This window comes from Cotesia glomerata, linkage group LG5, assembly GCF_020080835.1.
Source record: "Cotesia glomerata isolate CgM1 linkage group LG5, MPM_Cglom_v2.3, whole genome shotgun sequence".
NCBI lineage: Eukaryota > Metazoa > Arthropoda > Insecta > Hymenoptera > Braconidae > Cotesia > Cotesia glomerata.
In genome coordinates this window covers 23,609,940-23,627,966 of record NC_058162.1, presented here as the reverse complement: position 1 = coordinate 23,627,966, position 18,027 = coordinate 23,609,940, and the positions used below count along the sequence as shown (strand labels likewise).

At 28.9% G+C, this 18,027-nt stretch overlaps 1 protein-coding gene across 4 annotated transcripts in view; it reads left to right on the top strand.

The window, feature by feature from the left end:
* LOC123265619 (NAD(+) hydrolase sarm1) overlaps window positions 1-18,027 on the top strand; it is a 66,712-nt gene that overhangs the window by 12,679 nt on the left and 36,006 nt on the right. Inside the window, exon 1 of one of the 4 annotated variants that reach the window (XM_044729418.1) lies at window positions 15,955-16,261. The exons of the other annotated variants lie outside the window; for them this stretch is intronic. Within the exon in view, the coding sequence (XP_044585353.1) occupies window positions 16,184-16,261 (78 nt within the window). The 5' untranslated portion in view covers window positions 15,955-16,183. Of the gene's footprint in view, window positions 1-15,954; window positions 16,262-18,027 lie in introns of those variants that run through there. 4 annotated transcript variants of the gene reach the window in all.

Sequence of the window (18,027 nt, the reverse complement as noted above, 5' to 3'; positions counted from 1 at the left end):
GTTTTCCTAATTTTTTTTTCAGTGTGAATGTATTTTTAGTTGCATAAAACTTTAAACTGTTACTTTTTATTTTTCAATTTTTTATCGAGAAATTTATAATTAATAACTTAATCTGCTAAAATTTGCATTTGTCGGTGATAAGTTTTTTTCGTTTTATGAGAAGAAAATCCCTACCTTATATATCTTCTATTTTTTGGTTCATCATTACGCTTGTCTAAAAGTGTAGTTATGTCACTCATTGAAGTATAGTAAATTTATCATTATATTTACTCATAATCAGTTCCACAAATATCGATTGTAGATCACGTGAGGTTGAGTTACAATATAACGAAAAGATTAATCGTCACTTATTTTTAAATCCCTCTGGACGTGGACATGATGTATTGTAAAGGCCGCCGACTTGAGATGATTGAGTCGCTGCATAGCCGCAACAATAACCTTTTTCTCGGCTCTGATCGACATTTTTTCAGTCTGGCGTCAATTGATCTCACTATCTACCTTGTGTTGGTTTTTCTGCCCACGTTACTTGAATAATTTACTGCTTTGAACCATTTATACGGTTTTTTGTTACTTTTTCGTGATTTCATGAAGTCTGTTGTGAAGACTAGTATCGAGAAAATTTACAATATCTTTCACTGTGATCATTTACAAGATTATTGTAAAGAACACAAGGAATATTTCCAGTTATAGAGTAAAATATATTCCACAAAAAAGGAGATATAAAAAAGAAATTTAAATTTCGCGCTTTTTTTAGCATTGTATAGCGGCTGCATGTGTAATTTTTTTATTGTAGGCATAGAAGGAGATTTTTTAGGCTTTTTGATGAAATTATTTGGTTATACGTCACGAGATCCGGTGACATTATATCCGCGACGTTGTATCCATGACTACGTCACTGACTTGTCTATATGATAAATTTAACTACAATTTATTTGTTATTTACCGTAAGATGGACGGTGGCGTTTGCTCAGTCAGGTCTTAATAGGTGAATGAATGGTAGTTACGGACAGTGTCTCGGATAGCTTAACTGGTAGGGCCTTTGGCGCGTAACCGAACGATCCGGGTTCGAATCCCGGTCCGGGCTGTCTGAATTATTATTTTTTCAGTTACCAAAAAATTCCTACTGAGCAAAAAAGGTCCCCCCTTTCTCTTTATCCTTATTTACCCAGTTCCCTAAATTTGTCGCGGACATTGTGACGCGGATATAGTGTCGCGGATGTAATGACCTCGGATTCCGTGACGTATAACCAATTATTTATGAAAAATTATTGTATGTAATTTTTTTAATTATCTATTCAGAAAAATTATAAAAAATATCAATTATCTCCAATATCAGTCTTGAAATTTTCAAGCGGGGAGGTGTTACGACAAAAAAAATTTTATTGACAACTTTCTTCTTCAAGTTTTCTTCAGACTTGCAAAAATTACTTCAATGACTCTATATAAACCAATGCTTTAATTCTTAAGTACTAATTATTTTCTTATATCAATTCATTAATTAATCAATGTTTACAACTTTTTGACCAGAAGCTAACGGAGAGTATAAAATAAAATAAAATAAAGCAAAAATAGAAACAAAAGATAGTTACATATTCTAAGAGATGATTATGATAGGCTTACAATGTTGAATTCTCAGAGTATCCTAGAGTATGTAGTATTATCATCCAGACAGCTAAGGTTTATTAATTTTATATTTATTTATTTTTATTCCTTTATCAACAATTATTACGCATGTCTATGATCATAGATGCAATGGAGCTAGGGGTTATAGATCAGAAAAAATTTATAACATTGTTCCTTTTATTAAATTTAATGATTAAAAATGATTTCACATATATTTGACCTCTATAAGGAATATTACACTGAGAGAAAAAATTTCTTTAAAAAAAAAAATCAACATTTTTGTGACAAGGAATCAATTTGTCGGAAATTTCTTATTATTTTTTAGTTGAAGAAATAAAAATTGAGTAATTATACAGTAATGGAGTTTCACTTATTTTAGATAAAATTAAAATAAAATAAAAATTCGAAAAGCTGATCATTTTTTTCCATTTGAAGTTCAAAAATTTTCAAATTATGACATTCTGAATTTTTTTTCTAATTTATTCTATTTTTATCGCTCTTTAAGAAAAAAAATATTTTAAATAACCGAAAAATAGCACCATCACCATTTCATTGAAAAACACCTTTAGGTGTTTTATAAAATTGTAAATTTTTTAACTTTAAAGGAAAAAAAATCACCAAAATATTCAATTTTCATACTTTTTTTCAAAAAGATCAATTTTTTGATTTTTTACACTCAAAAATAAGTGGAGCCCCACTTCTGCATAATTACCAAGAAAGTTACTGTGAGAAAAATTTTTATTCCTTAAAAAATAGCTTAAAAAATAAAATAGTCTAAAATTTTCATGAAATTAATTTCTTATAACAAAATTACTTATTTTTTTCAAAATAAATTTTTTTTTAATTTTATGATGGAAAAAAAAAATTTTTGATAAAAAATTTCAATTCGTCTATCTAAAATGATTTTTTTCCAAATTTAGAAAATTTTTTTTCAACAAGAAATTTATTATAAAAACAATTTTATTTTCCTTAGCTAAAAATTACTTAAAAAATTGACATTTCTCAACATTTAAATATTTTAAATGGGGAGGTGTTACAATAAAAAAAATATTGTTCTTGAAGTCTTCTGAAGGCTTATAAAAATTTCTTCAATGCTAAATCCTCCATATTCTAAACATTAAAATACTAAAAAAATTCCAATACTTATCTAAAAGCGATCAGATTATTATAATCAATACTTAATTACAATCATAAATAAAAATTCTAATAAGAAATCAGTAGCTTTGTTTAAAACAATAAGATCATAAATAATAATTGAAGGATTATTAATAAACATATGATCCAATGATAATCTTTAGAATCAGTCAATAATAATGTCGTTAAACAGATAGAGTAAAATAAACTATGAATATATATGAGAAAAAGTTAGTAATTTACGACAACTTGCGGGCATTTTTTCCACAACAACAATCAAGAAAAATAGTCCATCCATCATAAGTCTTCAAGTCTTGCGTTTGAATTTAAAAACATAATAATATTCACCTGAGGATTTATGTTTTATAATTAAGCAACTTTTCGAGCCTTGACCGTATTTAAGCAACCACTGAACAACGACATTGTTCAAGGTAATTAATCATCATTTTATATATTAGCAATTATCAAATGATAAAAATGTCATCGTAACTTTTTTTCTGTTAATAACTAGTAAAAAAAATTCACACTCTTTTAATTGTACAATTTATCATTGAATTATGAAAATAAGCAATTAATTTAATAACCAGAAAAAATAAACATTTTTATTGCGATCTATAAAATTAAAACCGATAAATTTCTTCAATTGCTGAAGAAATGGAATGTTAAGTTTAAATGATTGACTAAAAAATATGTCACCCTCGTTTGCATTTAATTAACGAAACAATAAAAGCAAACAAGTTTATTTATATACTTTACGAATTTATTTCAATTCTCACGAACAAGAATAACAGAAGAAATGAGTAATAATCTTACATTTAAGTATGTACATTAAGTATTAAAAGAAATATAACCTCTTGTATAAAGTTTTGTTTGCTTAGTAATTGGAACACGTTCCTGGAGAACGAAATTGCCTCGATTACTGTTACTGTTAGCAAAGCAATAATGTAATTGACATGAGAACCCGTGAACTTTTAGGTTAGCGTCGCTCACTAACGAACTTATGGAACATCGGGCCTAGATGTTAACTAAACAAGGAAAGTGTAGGTGGCGACGCTCTATTGTGCCGCTGGACGCTTGATGATATGCTAATAATTGCTCTGTCTGACATTAAACAGTTTATCACACTTCCAATGTCAGGAGGATTAACAATAATAGATTTTGTTATTATAAGTTTTAATAATTGTGTTATGAATTATTAATGGTATTATTACAGTCGGCGTGAGAAAATATTGTGTTTATTTGCGTAGGACGATTGAGAATTTGTTTAGAATTATTTAAAGTTATCTTCTTTTAATTAAAAATCATAAATTACTTTTAATTTAATTTTTTTATACAAACTTTTATATTTTGCGTAAATTCTCTAAAATTTATTATTAATTGCAGTAAAATTATATTTAACATTTAATTACTTGTAATTTCTTTTAAAATTAATATATTCTTCAAAATAAACTGAAAAAATTTGAAAAAGTTTTAAGCTGACGTCACTTTTATTCGAAATTACAACTGGCGCCATCTACAAGCGCTTTTATGAACTAAAATAGATGGCTTTTTTTAATTTTTTCCAAAAAATTATTTTGAAAAAATTGAAATTTTCATTTTTGTAAATTTTTGCATGCCAAATTTTTTGCTATAATCTGAATTATTAAAAAAATAAGCAAAATTTTGTGGCTAGGGGATTTATATAATAAAATGGGTTTTTATGGTTAAATTTGGTATCGTTGGAAAAGTCTTGACCTGGAGTTGTGCCTTTTCATGGTTTCATATTATTCTCACCAATAGTCAATTAAGAAATGACCCTGTATCTCGTAAACTATTGACATTTTTAAACATATAAGCTAACCCCGACATTACACTCATCGAGACCTATCATTCGAGTACCCACATCAATTTTTTATATATTTATATATATTATATATATGTATATATGAAAAATATATGAAAATGCATGTGGGTACTCAAATGAAAGCTCTTGATGAGTGTAAAATCGGGATAAGCTTGAATCTTTAAAAATGACAATAGTTAAGAAAGTACAGTGCAATTTAACATAATTAAAAAATGACCTTGTATCTCGTGAACTATTGATATTTTTAGAGATATAAGCTTATTCCGATGTTACACTCATCAAGACCTTTCATTTAAGTACCCACATCAATTTTTCATATATTTCATAAGTTTATATATATATATATATATATATATATATATATATATATATATATATATATATATATATATCTATATATATATATATGTATATATAAAAAATATATGAAAATGCATGTGGGTACTCAAATGAAAGCTCTTGATGAGTGTAACGTCGGGATGAGCTTATATCTTCAAAAACGTCAATAGTTAAAAAATTACAGCGCAATTTAACAAAATTCATTATTTAATAAACCAAAATTTTATTTATTTATAGTTCACAAGTCACGGCAGTGACAAAGTGACTGCAAAATTGCTAGTTTATTTATTAAAAAAATTGTTGAATATCTGCTAAATTAATTTTTATTTAATAGAAGTAAACATTCTCGGGAAGAATATTTTTCTAAATTACCGTCTTAATTTCGTAAAAAAATTTATTATGTAGCAAAATTGCAAAATAATTAATTTAAAATTGTTTAGAAAAATTTATTTTTTTATTATATTAAATTTAAATTCCAAAAAAAGGTAGTTTCAAGCGTTTCTTAACTTACAAAACTTTGAAGATGACGTCACTTGTTTAAAAACTGCAACTAGTGACATCTATGAGTAGTTCTATTAATTAAAAAATGAAACCAAGCTCTCCGTAGGAACATTTATGAAGTATATAAATATTTTATTTTCTTCTCTTTAAAATCTCGCTTTATAAAATATTCTTTTATATTAAATTCTTCTTTTTATTAACCAAGGTAAAATATTAATCAAAAAAATTGTTTATTGAAGATTTTAACAGCGTAAAATGGCCATAAAATTATTTACATAACCAAAGCAAAATCAGTGAAGCTATCGCAACAATATTACGCAATTAAAAACCTGTATGAATAAAAAGGTGATAAAAAATGTTTCCTCGCCTCTTCCGGATAGAATTTTCGAGGTGATTATTACTGCAAACGAGTGAACATAAACAATAATTACATCGCATCAGCATCATAACACTGACACAAATAAACGATCCATTAAGATAGAGCGATATTGCAGATTGCACATTACGACGAGTGTTCTCATGAAATTTCCATCCATTATGTTTGGCGTTTCCGCGACGATTAACCGCCGACGCGATGCCATCTAACGAAGGTGACCGGTTACTAATAAAAACTCCCGGCTGATAGTTTTATAGGCATCGCAAATAAAAAATAAATAAAATAAAATAGAGACGCCGGCGTCTATCTGAAAGGGCCGGGACTGTGTCAGGGACGATATTATAATTCAATTATTAATGTATTAAATTATATAAGCGGAATAGAAAGAGAGCAACCGTTCTCTTGATGCGCATGTGGAAAATATCGTGGTCAAGAGGCGAATGAGACGTTCAGTTTGCTGTGGTGAAAAAAAATATAATATTTAAAAATGAACAGAGTGGAGGAGGCGGTACCTAGTCTTTACTTGTAGGTATGTATCTCCTACGCTTTAACGAGAATTGATGTTTCCGACGATTATCCATAAAGACTCGACTTCTTGCTCCAGGCAGGAAATCATTTCGCTCTTTCAAAAGACGAATTGAAAAATATGAAAGCTCATCTAAGCCACGACATTTTGCACGGTGTAATAATCTCCGAGCTCCGATGAAAGACGTGATAGACGCATCCACCTTTCGACGGTATTTGCAACTCAGATGCATAATTAAAGCGCCATTTTGATGTTATGGTGATTAAAGTTCGGAAGTGCTCTGTCATAACTTTTCACACGCCTTCAAGATGTAAACATCACTTTGAGAAAATTTTTATTCGTTTATTACTTTGCATACACTGAAAAAAAAAAAATTCTTGATTGGAGTGTAAATTTTCTTGGCTCAAAAAATATTAAGAAAGATTGAAAATTTCTTGAATGAAGTCAAAACTTCTTGAGCCAAGAATATTTCTTCTTGCTCCAAAATAACTTTGTCTTCTTTAAAATTTTCTTGGTGCAAGAAATTTGTTTTTTCTGTGTAAGAATCTTTTTTTACTATGGTACAGAATATCAGAGTTAATTTTCCGACTGATATATTTACAATGATCCGTATACTGAAAAAAAAATTAGAAAAACGGTTAACCCTAAAGGCCATTCCTGTAACTTCCCGCTAATTCCATAAATATAGCTCTTTGAGCTCAAAAATATAAATTTCGTGTCATTTTGAGCTCTCCGAGCACAAAAATCTGATAGATGTTTAATAAAACACTATTTTTTCTATTTTCAAACCGCAATAACTTTTGAATGAATGAATCAATTTTCATGCGGTTGACGGCATTCGACGGAGTTTTTTAAGCCTCATAAATGATTCTTAAGCTTAAATTGATTGAATTAGAAATTCCGAAGCAATTCCGAAAAAAAAACTTTTTTGGGTTTTCTTTCATCAACGATAACTCATGAACGAATCAACCGATTTTGACCGGACCGACGGCGATCGACGTGGTTTTTTAATGTTAAGAGCTGCCCTGATAGCCAGCGCTTTCTCAGTAAGTGTTGACTTTCAGCAGTTACGGTTAATTTATACATCAAGTTGGCGGTAATTCTTCACTCACCAACAGTTGTAAGCAAATTGACGAAAATCTACGGCCGCAACTTGAATACAAGTTAACAATCAAACTTGTAGTTAAATTTCCTTTCAACTTTACTACAATTTGACGGAAATACTTGTACAGCAAGCTTTGACGTCTATTTGCAGAGTAAGTTATAGGTAACGAATAGGTAATCGCTCGCTTTGCCAACTCTTTCCGTCAAGTTTGCTTCAAATTGTGGACGTAGATTGACAGTAATTTATAGGTAAGGTGGTTATCAGGATGATTAGTTTTTGGAATCGATCGGTTAAGTCGTTTGAAAGTTATTACAAAAAAACCACACTTGAAAAAAATGTTTTTTTGCAGTTTTTTTGAGATTTCACAAAATCTACTGATTCGAATCAATCCAAATTATGGTTAATATCTAAGTTTGGTCAAGCTCTTTTGAATGGTGCCAACCGCGATGAAAACGGTCAAACCGGTCAAAAGTTATGAGAGGTTCACATACGGCCGTATACACACACAGAGACGTACGGACATCATCGCGGAAACATTCGGGAAAGCTTCCTAGGACCTCAAAACGTCGAGATATGATGAGAACTCGATTTTCGAAAAACGGGTTAAAACCAATAACTTCCCAACTTTTGAAAATTTTCAATTTTCTTAGCAGGAAGTTAAAAATTTTTTTTCATCCACAGATTCGGTAGAATCTGGCGCCAAATTCCGTTCAAATCTGCTGTAAACGGAGCGCCAGACTACCGACTATGTTTACTGTAAGCAGAACGGTATTTTGAGGTTGCAAAATTTTATTTAATTCTACCGTACTTTTTTTGCCTAAATTGTATATTATAACAGTAATTCATACTTTATTTGACTGTTATTAATTAATTATATTCACTTATAACAATTAATCTACTTGAAATTACTAAATTTAATCAGCACAAACTATAGCAACGCAAAAATTTCGATCCTGACTTTTTTTTCGATGGGCAAAGTGATCTGCCACAGACTAAATAATTTGAGAATGCATAGTAATTCTTCATTAGATGGGAAACTACAGTTAAAAAAAGATATTTCACAGCTTGCATCTACACTCGCCAGGGTGCGCTGGAATTATTTTTACATAAACTGTAGTTTCAAGGGGATAGTTTGCTATAAAAAATGCAACCAACGCGAGATTTAAGTTGGTACCAATTGTAAATTTTTATTATAATTACAAAAAATACTAAAATCCGAACAAAAACAGTTTCACTGTAAAAAATCGCGCCAAGTCCACGTTCATAAGACTATTAAGAAAAAAAAATTTGTTTTTTCTTTACAAAATATATAAAATAAAAAATTAAAAATCCAAGTAACCGATATGATTGTTTATGATTTTCGGAAATTAAAAAATTGTGTTATAAATTTAAAAATTAAGAAAAAATTTTGGAACGTACTTGGTGTGCGTCATTGTGTATTTCAATTTTTTTTAAGTCCTAGTAAATAGATTTTACGAATTTCATTAAAAGTAAAATATTTTGCAACCGCGCACACTAAATACGTTCCAAATTTTTTTTTTAATTTTTAAATTTGTAACAAAATTTTTTTTAATTTCCGAAAATCATAAACAATCATATCGGTTACTTGGATTTTTTAATTTTTTTATTTTATATATTTTTGTAAAGAAAAAAACAAATTTTTTTTCTTAATAGTCTTATGAACGTGGACTTGGCGCGATTTTTTACAGTGAAACTGTTTTTGTTCGGATTGAAAATACTAAGTACACTGAGAAAAAAAACTTCTTTTGAAAAAAATGGGCATTTAACATGGGCATGTAACAAGAAATTCCTTATTAAAAATTTATATAAAATCTCCACTGGACAATAAATAATTAACAAATTACATAAAATTTCTTTTATTTCGCAATGAAAAACGAAAAAAATTGTTCCTTGAATCAACAACAATAAATTATTGTATACAATATTAAAAAAGTAGGTTAACAAACTTGCAACAACGATATTTATTTCCCGGTAGTAGCTCATCAGATTGTGGTCGGTGTCTCGTAGGCAGTTATAAAAATTTGCTTAGACACGTAAAATAACACTAATCTAGGCCACACGTGTGTCAAATTGTGCTACGAATATCCGCGTACAGAAATACATGCATTTAAACACCCAAAAAAAAATATTTTCGAAAATCACATTCAATCCAAACTACTTATTGACCGCCAAATTTATTTCTTCTTTAATAAAATCAAGTATTTTGCTTCTTAGTAAATTTTTTTCTTCAGTTGATATCTGGATTCTTGTGGGAAAAATACTAAAATTTAATCCAGACAGCAATACGTATTTTTACTCTAACAATCACGGTCTATTTCATATTTTTATTGATTAACTATCAAGCATTGCAGATATTAATTGATAAATATTAACCAAATTGATGAAAATTTCTTCATTAAAATAATTATTTGGTATTTTAAAAAATTATTATAAATTAAATTTTACATCAGAGATTTTATAAAAATTAATGCGCACATAAAATTAACGAGATGATATTAAAAATAAGTATTTGCAATCTCCAAGGGTACAAAAAAGTTATATCAGAGGTTAAGTTTTAAATAACAAAAAAATTATGTAGTTAAGTGCTGATTGACTATCATCTTCTTTAGTTGTAATAACTAAATATGTGTTGTACTTCCGTGACAATTTTTATTTGCTAAAATATTTCTGCGGGCAATTGAAATTGTATTTAAAACAATTTTTTTCTTAAGTTTTAATCAAATTTAGTTAAAAAGAATTTTTTTAAGTAAAATTAATGACAAGTATTTCTTCTCAAAGAAGAATCTTGCAGCTGCGTTATGTAAAAAGAAATTTAGTGTTTTTAATAATTTTTTTAAATAATAATATTAAAGGAAATTCAATATTTTATACTGAAGAAATTTTTATTTAGCTTCAAAAAATTTCAATCGTCAAATTATTAACAAGGCTTCGAATAATTTTTCGAAGATACGTTTAGGAATTAAAAAAAAATATTCATGCAATTTTTTTAAAATATTAAAAATTTTTTATATCAAATTTAAAAGGTTATATCAATTTTTCATCTATAAATACTTATTTTTTAATTCTCAAGCAACTAACATTTTTTTTACTATTAGTTAATAGAAAAAATAAAAAAATTCACTCCACTAGAAATTAAATTAATAAAAAATCATCCAAATTTTTCCAGTTTTTATCAAATTAATAAAAGGAAAAATCCGTGGCTTAAAATTGCAAAACCAAACTAGATCCACCGAAAAAAAAAAAACTGTTATCCAAGCAATAAACTTAAAAAATGCAAATTACTATTATCCATTAATACCACTTAGATTGGCGGAGCAAAACAGTAAGTAAATGACAGGGGTTAAGCTATCAAGATCTTAATGATAATAAGCTGTCTCGTCTCCTTGTCATTTCACTCTCTTATTATAAGCATTATCATTATTACCGTCATTAAACCACTTCAGCGTAGACTCTTTTACGACGCCCCTAATTCGGGACGTCCCGTCTAGCTTTATAATTACAATTACCAACCATTTCTTCGGCTAGCATCTAGCATCTCTCCTCTATCCTCTATTTTAAAGCACACAGAATAAACAAACACCAGTCGAGCTAATCATCATTTCATTAGACCCATCACTTGCTCGTCAACAAGTGTCAATTGCATCCGTTCTACTATTTCTATTCGCTCATTAACAATAAAAACCAATTCAGTATTTCCCTGAAGTTGTCAGCAAGATTGACAGTCATTTGTATTCACCAGTAACCATAAAATGGCAAAATTGAAGCCAACTGTCTTGCAAACAGAGGTTACGACCGAGCAAGAGTGGAAGGAACTCCTAACCTCACCAGGATTGACTCTAGTGGACGTCTTTTCTTCCTGGTCCGGACCCTGCGTAGCAATGGTTTCAATCCTCAAAAAAATCAAGGTAGAAATTGGCGGCGACCTTCTGAACTTCGCAGTGGCCCAGAACAACCAAATTGAAGCCTTAGCGAGATTCCGGGACAGAAGCGAACCGGTCTGGATGTTCCTGCAGAACGGTAAGTTCGTGAATCTAACCTTTGGTTCCGATTCTCAGAACCTAAAGCGAGTTCTGCAGCAAGAATTGAAGCGCGTTGCAGAAAACGAACCACCAAATTGGGAATTGCTTCCTTTCGAATCGAGCCCTGCTGAAGCCAAATTGGGTTCCGATTGGAGGAACCAATTGGAACAGCAGAAGTCTGCTCAGGAACAGGAAGAAAAACGGAAGAAACATGAAGAATACATGGAACAGATTACTGCAGAATTGAGTGAAGAAACTGCGCTGGTAATTTTCCCCAGGATTTTTATGGACGACCAAGGACACCAGAAGGACAAGGAACAGAGCCCTCCGTTCCTGGAACTGATGTACCGCGTTCTGCCGGACAGATTTGATGTTCTAGAACAGATCAGAGTCCAATTGACTGAAGGAATGCTGCAGAAGATGTTTGTTGACAGTGGACAGTCCTTGACGGAAGGATTAGTCAAGCGGTTCCTTGAAGGTGAGTCTGTTGCGATGAGACTCAAGGCCAGGGCTCCTCCTCCTGATTGGCCCGTGCCTTATCCCTTCATTTCAAAGGATAAAAGGTGCGCTAGAGCGATTGACGATGCGGAGAACTTTTTGAAGTTTGTGGTTCAGGAAGCTGCAACTTCTAAAGCAGATGACAAGAGAGTTAGTTTTGTGCAGAGGTATAGTTTTACTGAGCAAGATGATCAGGAGGAAGTTAAGTATCCCCCCGTGTGGTTTCCTCCCAATGCCAGGTGCAAGGTTCATGTTTTTCAGACCATTTTTGGAGCTTATATGGAGAAAGCTCATGTTTATAAGCCGGTTAGGAAGCCTAAAAGGGTGGTTTTTAAATTTGAATCTTGCAAACTGCAGACTGTGGAGGATTATTGTAAGAATTTTGCTAAGGCTATTGATCATTTTGGGGTTTTTAAAGATGGTGAGGATAGGGAGGGACAGGTTGTGGTGGTTATGAGGAAGATTAGTGATGAAGCTTTTTTGGCTTTCGCTGGGAGTTATCCGGTTTTTATGGAGGATAATGTTGTGGAGGTGGCGAGGATTATTGAAGAGTACTTTCCGGAGGTTGAAGAAGAGGATAGTGGAGAAGAGGAAGAAGAAGAAGAAGGAGAAGGAGAGTATGGAGAAGAAGAAGAGGATTTTGAAGTTTCGAGTTGAAAGGATTAGGTTTTGAAGGAAAAGGTTTGAAGATGGGAATTTGGGATCAAAAAAGGGTTTTTGGTCGTTTTTATGAATTAAGATCAGTGATGAGATTATTAAGGTAGTAAATTTTGTAAAATTGGTTGGAATTGGATAAAAATTTTGATATTCGAATTTGGTTGAAATTTTGTAAAGTTTGGGACTATATAATAAAAAATTTTTTTTTTAGTTGTAAAAATGGGTTTTAAGAATTTTTTTTCAAATTTTTTATGAGAATTTTTTACCGAAAGTTGTTAAGTTTTGTAATTAAAGGACTTTTTAAAATTTTTTAAACCCTTCTTTGAAAGTTTCTATAATTGTGAAGTAAAACTGAAATAAATTGATGAAATTACAATTTGAAGATCTTGAATTTGTAATTTTAAAAAAAGTTAGTGATTTTAAAGACGATAAAAATTTTTACGAAATTCTGTTCTGTAAATTTTTCAAAATTTTAGGAAGTTTCTAAGATTGTAAAGCAGCTAAAAATAAATTAATGAAAAATTATAAAACTTCAAATTTAAAACCTTATAATGTTAAATTTAATAATTTAAAAAAAAAATTTGCGTAATTTTAAAGAAATTAAAAAGTTTTATAAAATTTCTATTCCACTAACGTTTCGAAATTTTTGAAATTTTTTTTACTGTTCTAAAAACTAACAAATCCTGACATAAAATTGAGATAAAATATATATGAAGCCAATTTATTCGTGATGTGATTGGTCAAATATATCATAAGTATAAAAATATATATAATTCAAAACTAAAATTCAGACGCGCGCTTGCGCGCTCACGTTAAAATTAGTAAATTGAAAAAAATTCATAAAAATACAATTGTAGCTTTTAATTTTAAATAATTTTTTTTTTTTAATTTAATTTAAAAAAAATTTTTGAATATTTTTGTTTTCCTGTTAGAAAAAACTAAAATAAATTAATATAAAAAGTAATAAAACTACAATTTCAAAGGCTTTGAATTTGAAATAATATTTTTTTAAATTAACATAATTTCAAAAATTTTTATAAAATTTTATTTTGAAAAATAAGAAGAATAATTAAGAATGTATGACCAAGATTTTACTTTTTGTATTTGAGTATTTTAGTTTTATTTTTATTAATTACTTAAAAATTAATAGAAACAATTATTGTTATTAGTGCGGCGATTATTATTTAATTATTGTATTTATTTAGTTAATAATATTATATTATTGTTACCGAAGGTATGATTAAATTAAGAAATTAAGCGTGTGAGAAATTATTTTGAAGCCGAGCGAATTAAGCGAGCAAAAGAAATTAATTGTAAAAGAAATTAAAAGACTGGGAAAATTATTCTAAGTTCCGAACAAGATTTAGTATGGGAAAGCGACGAATGGATAGAAAACGAAAGAAATTACGATTAAAATAATAAAGAATTGTGAATTTGACGAAACGAATGGATGGATAATGAAAGAAATGGCGATTAAAATAGAAAATAATTTTGTGAAAAATTATTTGTAGAATAAAAACTTTGAATTATTTTGACGATCGTTGAGCTTGCGCGAGCCTCGATAGATGGCGAAGATGTTTCGTTTGTAGTGATGATTCAAAAATATGTTGTTCCGTTTTGAAAATAATTTTGACAGGCAATTCTTTCTCGGGAGAATTACTCGGGTGAATACTCTTCACCAAGTAATTTTAGAGGATGATACTCTACCTGGAGTCTGAACGAGGCCCAGGTAAGTATCGTGAACCGACCGGATGAAAGTGCGACTCCCAGTGCCGAAGCCTTCAGCTGAGGTACGGTAGGTAATCATAAGCCGTGTAGGTGGGATCGAGGAGGATACTCTCCACTTGCTCTCAGGGTAGAGTTTAGGACCCTCAGGGATGACGGCTAGTCGCCCTGAGGGGGTTTTATTGGGAAACTAGTTAGTATTTTGTAGACCGCGTTTTTGAGTTTGAACCGTGAATACCGTCGTGTATGTTTGGATAGAAAGTTTCTATTGTGTTAGTGTATATTGCTTATATTGATTCTTGATTTTGAACCGCGAATACGTGTGAAAAGTGTTCTAATGCATTGTTTATATTGTTTAATTTGCTTATATTGTTTATATCGTTTATTAACATGATCAGGCCAATAAAGAGGTTTCCTTTTTCTTTGATTTATTTAAAATGAAGTGTTTTGTTTATATTTTGTTATTTATAATGTGATCCCCGTTTATGACCCTGGACTCCGGCGAGCAAATTTCGAGCCGGGGATTAATTAGAATAGTTTGATTTGAAAACGTGGACGTTACAAATGTTTCTAATTAAATTTATTTACACAGTAAAAAATTTTGCATCATTGCGTCAAAAAATTTTGTGTTAAAAATTTTTATGTTAAATATTTTACACTTTTTTATGTTAATTTAACATTTTTCTGTGTTAATTTAACATAATTAATGTTAAATTTACTCATGAAAGTGTTAAATATTTAACACAAAATTTTTGACGCAATGACGCAAAATTTTTACTCTGTATTTATTTATTTACACTGATAGAAGGATTTATTTGTATTAAAAATATTTGTTAATAGTTAACAAATCATTTATTAGAGACCATTTTTAGTATTAAACAAATATTTCTTAGCATTTAAAATGATTTATTTGTATTTAATAAATTTGATATTCATTTATTAAATATTAATAAATCTTTTTAAATACTAAAAATATTTGTTAAGGACTAAAAGAGGTCTCTAATAAATGATTTTTAAATATTAACAAATATTTTAACTATGAACAAATCCTTCTATCAGTGTATTTATTTATTAACATACGCCTATCAAGTACACATCAGAAGAAATTATTTAAAATTAAATAACACTAATTAAAATTTAATTAAAGAAAAGAAAAACGAGAATAACTCTGTATGGATTATATGTAAATCATTAATAAAAAAAAATTTACCACACAATTACATTGAAATATATAATTTCTTAATTGCCATAAAAATAATAAATTTCTATGTTAAAACTTCCTCGAAAAACATACCACCGCATAAAAAACAATTTATTAAAAGGTTAATGATATTAAAAAGTGTGATAATTACTGGCCTGCCTTAATGATCTATTTATAATCCATCCATTTTGTGGTGTAGTTAAGTCACAAGTAAACTCTCCTCCTCAATTTACATTCCCATTTCATGTTCCATGAAGTTCGAAGGTCGCGGGGAATTCAAAGTTGCGCGGTACCGCTCAGCCGTCTTACTTTCTCATTTGCGCACGCGCGCTACTAAAACAGATCTCCGACGCATGCGCACGTCTCCGGCGTATATAACCGCAGTAGATCGTGCGCAAAGACTCAGTTGCGAGTAACCTTTCATACGCGAAGTCCAGTTAGAATTTTTTAAAAACAAAATAAATATAAATCTTCGATGTTTGTTGTCAAACGTGCAGTGAGTGAATTAAAACGTTTAATTTATGGACTCTAACAGGAACTTGCGGTAATTGAATTTGTTTACCGGGCCTTTGGCCTAGGGACTTTATAAAAAGTGAAAAATAATTCGTGTCTACAATGGTCATCAATAACACCATCATAATGCCGTCGTTTACTTCAACTCGGAGTTCACTATTGTCAAAAATTCGCCCGGAGGTAATTTATAAAATTTTTTACCGGAAAATAAATTATACGGATTATTCATTCGATTGTTTGCAAAAACAAGTAAATAATTGTCCTCTATTTGTCGAGCTGCTTAATGAAACTTCAAGGACTTCAAGTCTCGAATGTTCCGTCCATAAAAGACCTTGAACCTGGTGCTTAAAGACGAACGAAATTCCGATTTATTTTAGTTTTGCGCTACGTTTGATAGAGTCTGGATTTTAACTAAAAGTTTTTCATTTTAAACCATCTCATTTTTTTAGGCTCTTTTTGTTATTCTTACAACTCTTGGCATAACACCAACTTGTTTTGTTTTCGGTGATTCGCTGTGTTAACATTTGCCAATTGATTTCTCTGAATCGATGAGGAATTAAATACGCTGGTATATAACACTACTCTTGAAATAACAATCGAGGATTTTAACTTTAGTCACTTTTATTTGACGAAATAAACAGACGGTCATTAATTTTTTTTTTTTCGTTAAAATTTATTTCTAAAAATTCAAATTATTGAAAAAAATTTTTAGATTTAGATTTTTAATAAGTAAAATTATTAAATTTTTTAATTAAAAATTTTCGCTTATAAAATTAATTATTTTTAAAATTTTTTTTTTAAATAAAAAACAAAAAATTGTATTACTCATCAAAGTAACTATTTTTTCATTTAATATTTTACAGTTTAATAAAAAAAAATTTTTACGTTAATAAAATTTTTATTGTACTAACTATAAAAAATAAATAATTAAAAAAAAAAATTAATTATTTCTTCTCATAAAATTCTCAAAATTTTTATAAATAAGTAAAATATTGTCAATAATAATGGTCATAATTTTTTTTAATGGGCTGTTTTTTATTATAAATCTATAATATAACTAAATAAATATAATGCCATTAACTTTATTAGTACTTTTAAAATGTGATGAGTAAATTTATTGATTTTTTAATTGAAAAACAATATTATAAAAAAAATAAATAATATTAATAATAGTAATAAAAAATTCTTTAAAATTTCATTACTCTAATTATTATTACAAACTATTTTTCTCTTATTTAATTATATATAAATTAATTTCAAAATTTTACACAAGTTTGTTAAAAAATTTTTTAGATTATTTTTTTTAATAATTTTGTGTCAAAGTTTAGAATTTATAAATAATAATAATAACTAGCAACCTTGCAGTCACTATGTGACTGTCGTAACTTGTGAACTGTAAACAAATAAAATTTTGCTTTATTAAATAATGACTTTTTAAATTACACTGTACTTTTTTTTAACTAATGACGTTTTTGAAGATATAAGCTCATCTCGATGTTACACTCATCAAGAGCTTTTATTTGAGTACCCACATGCTTTTTTATATATTTTTCATATATAAATATATATGTTATAAATAAATATATAAAATATATGAAAAATTGATGTGGGTACTCAAATGAAAGCTCTTAGTGAGTGTAACATCGAGGTATCTATATCTTTAAAAATGTCAATAGTTCACAAGATACAAGGTCATTTCTTAATTATTGACATTTTTAAAGACATAAGCTCATCCCGATGTTACACTCATCAAAAGCTTTCATTTGAGTACCCACATGTATTTTTGATATTTTTTTCATATATACATACATATAATATATATAAATACATGAAATATTTGACAAATCAATAATAATGCTAATAAAATTCTTAAAAAATTTATTATTATTGTTAATATTAATTTTATTAATTTTACAGTTTCTAAAAATTAATTGTAGTAATAATAA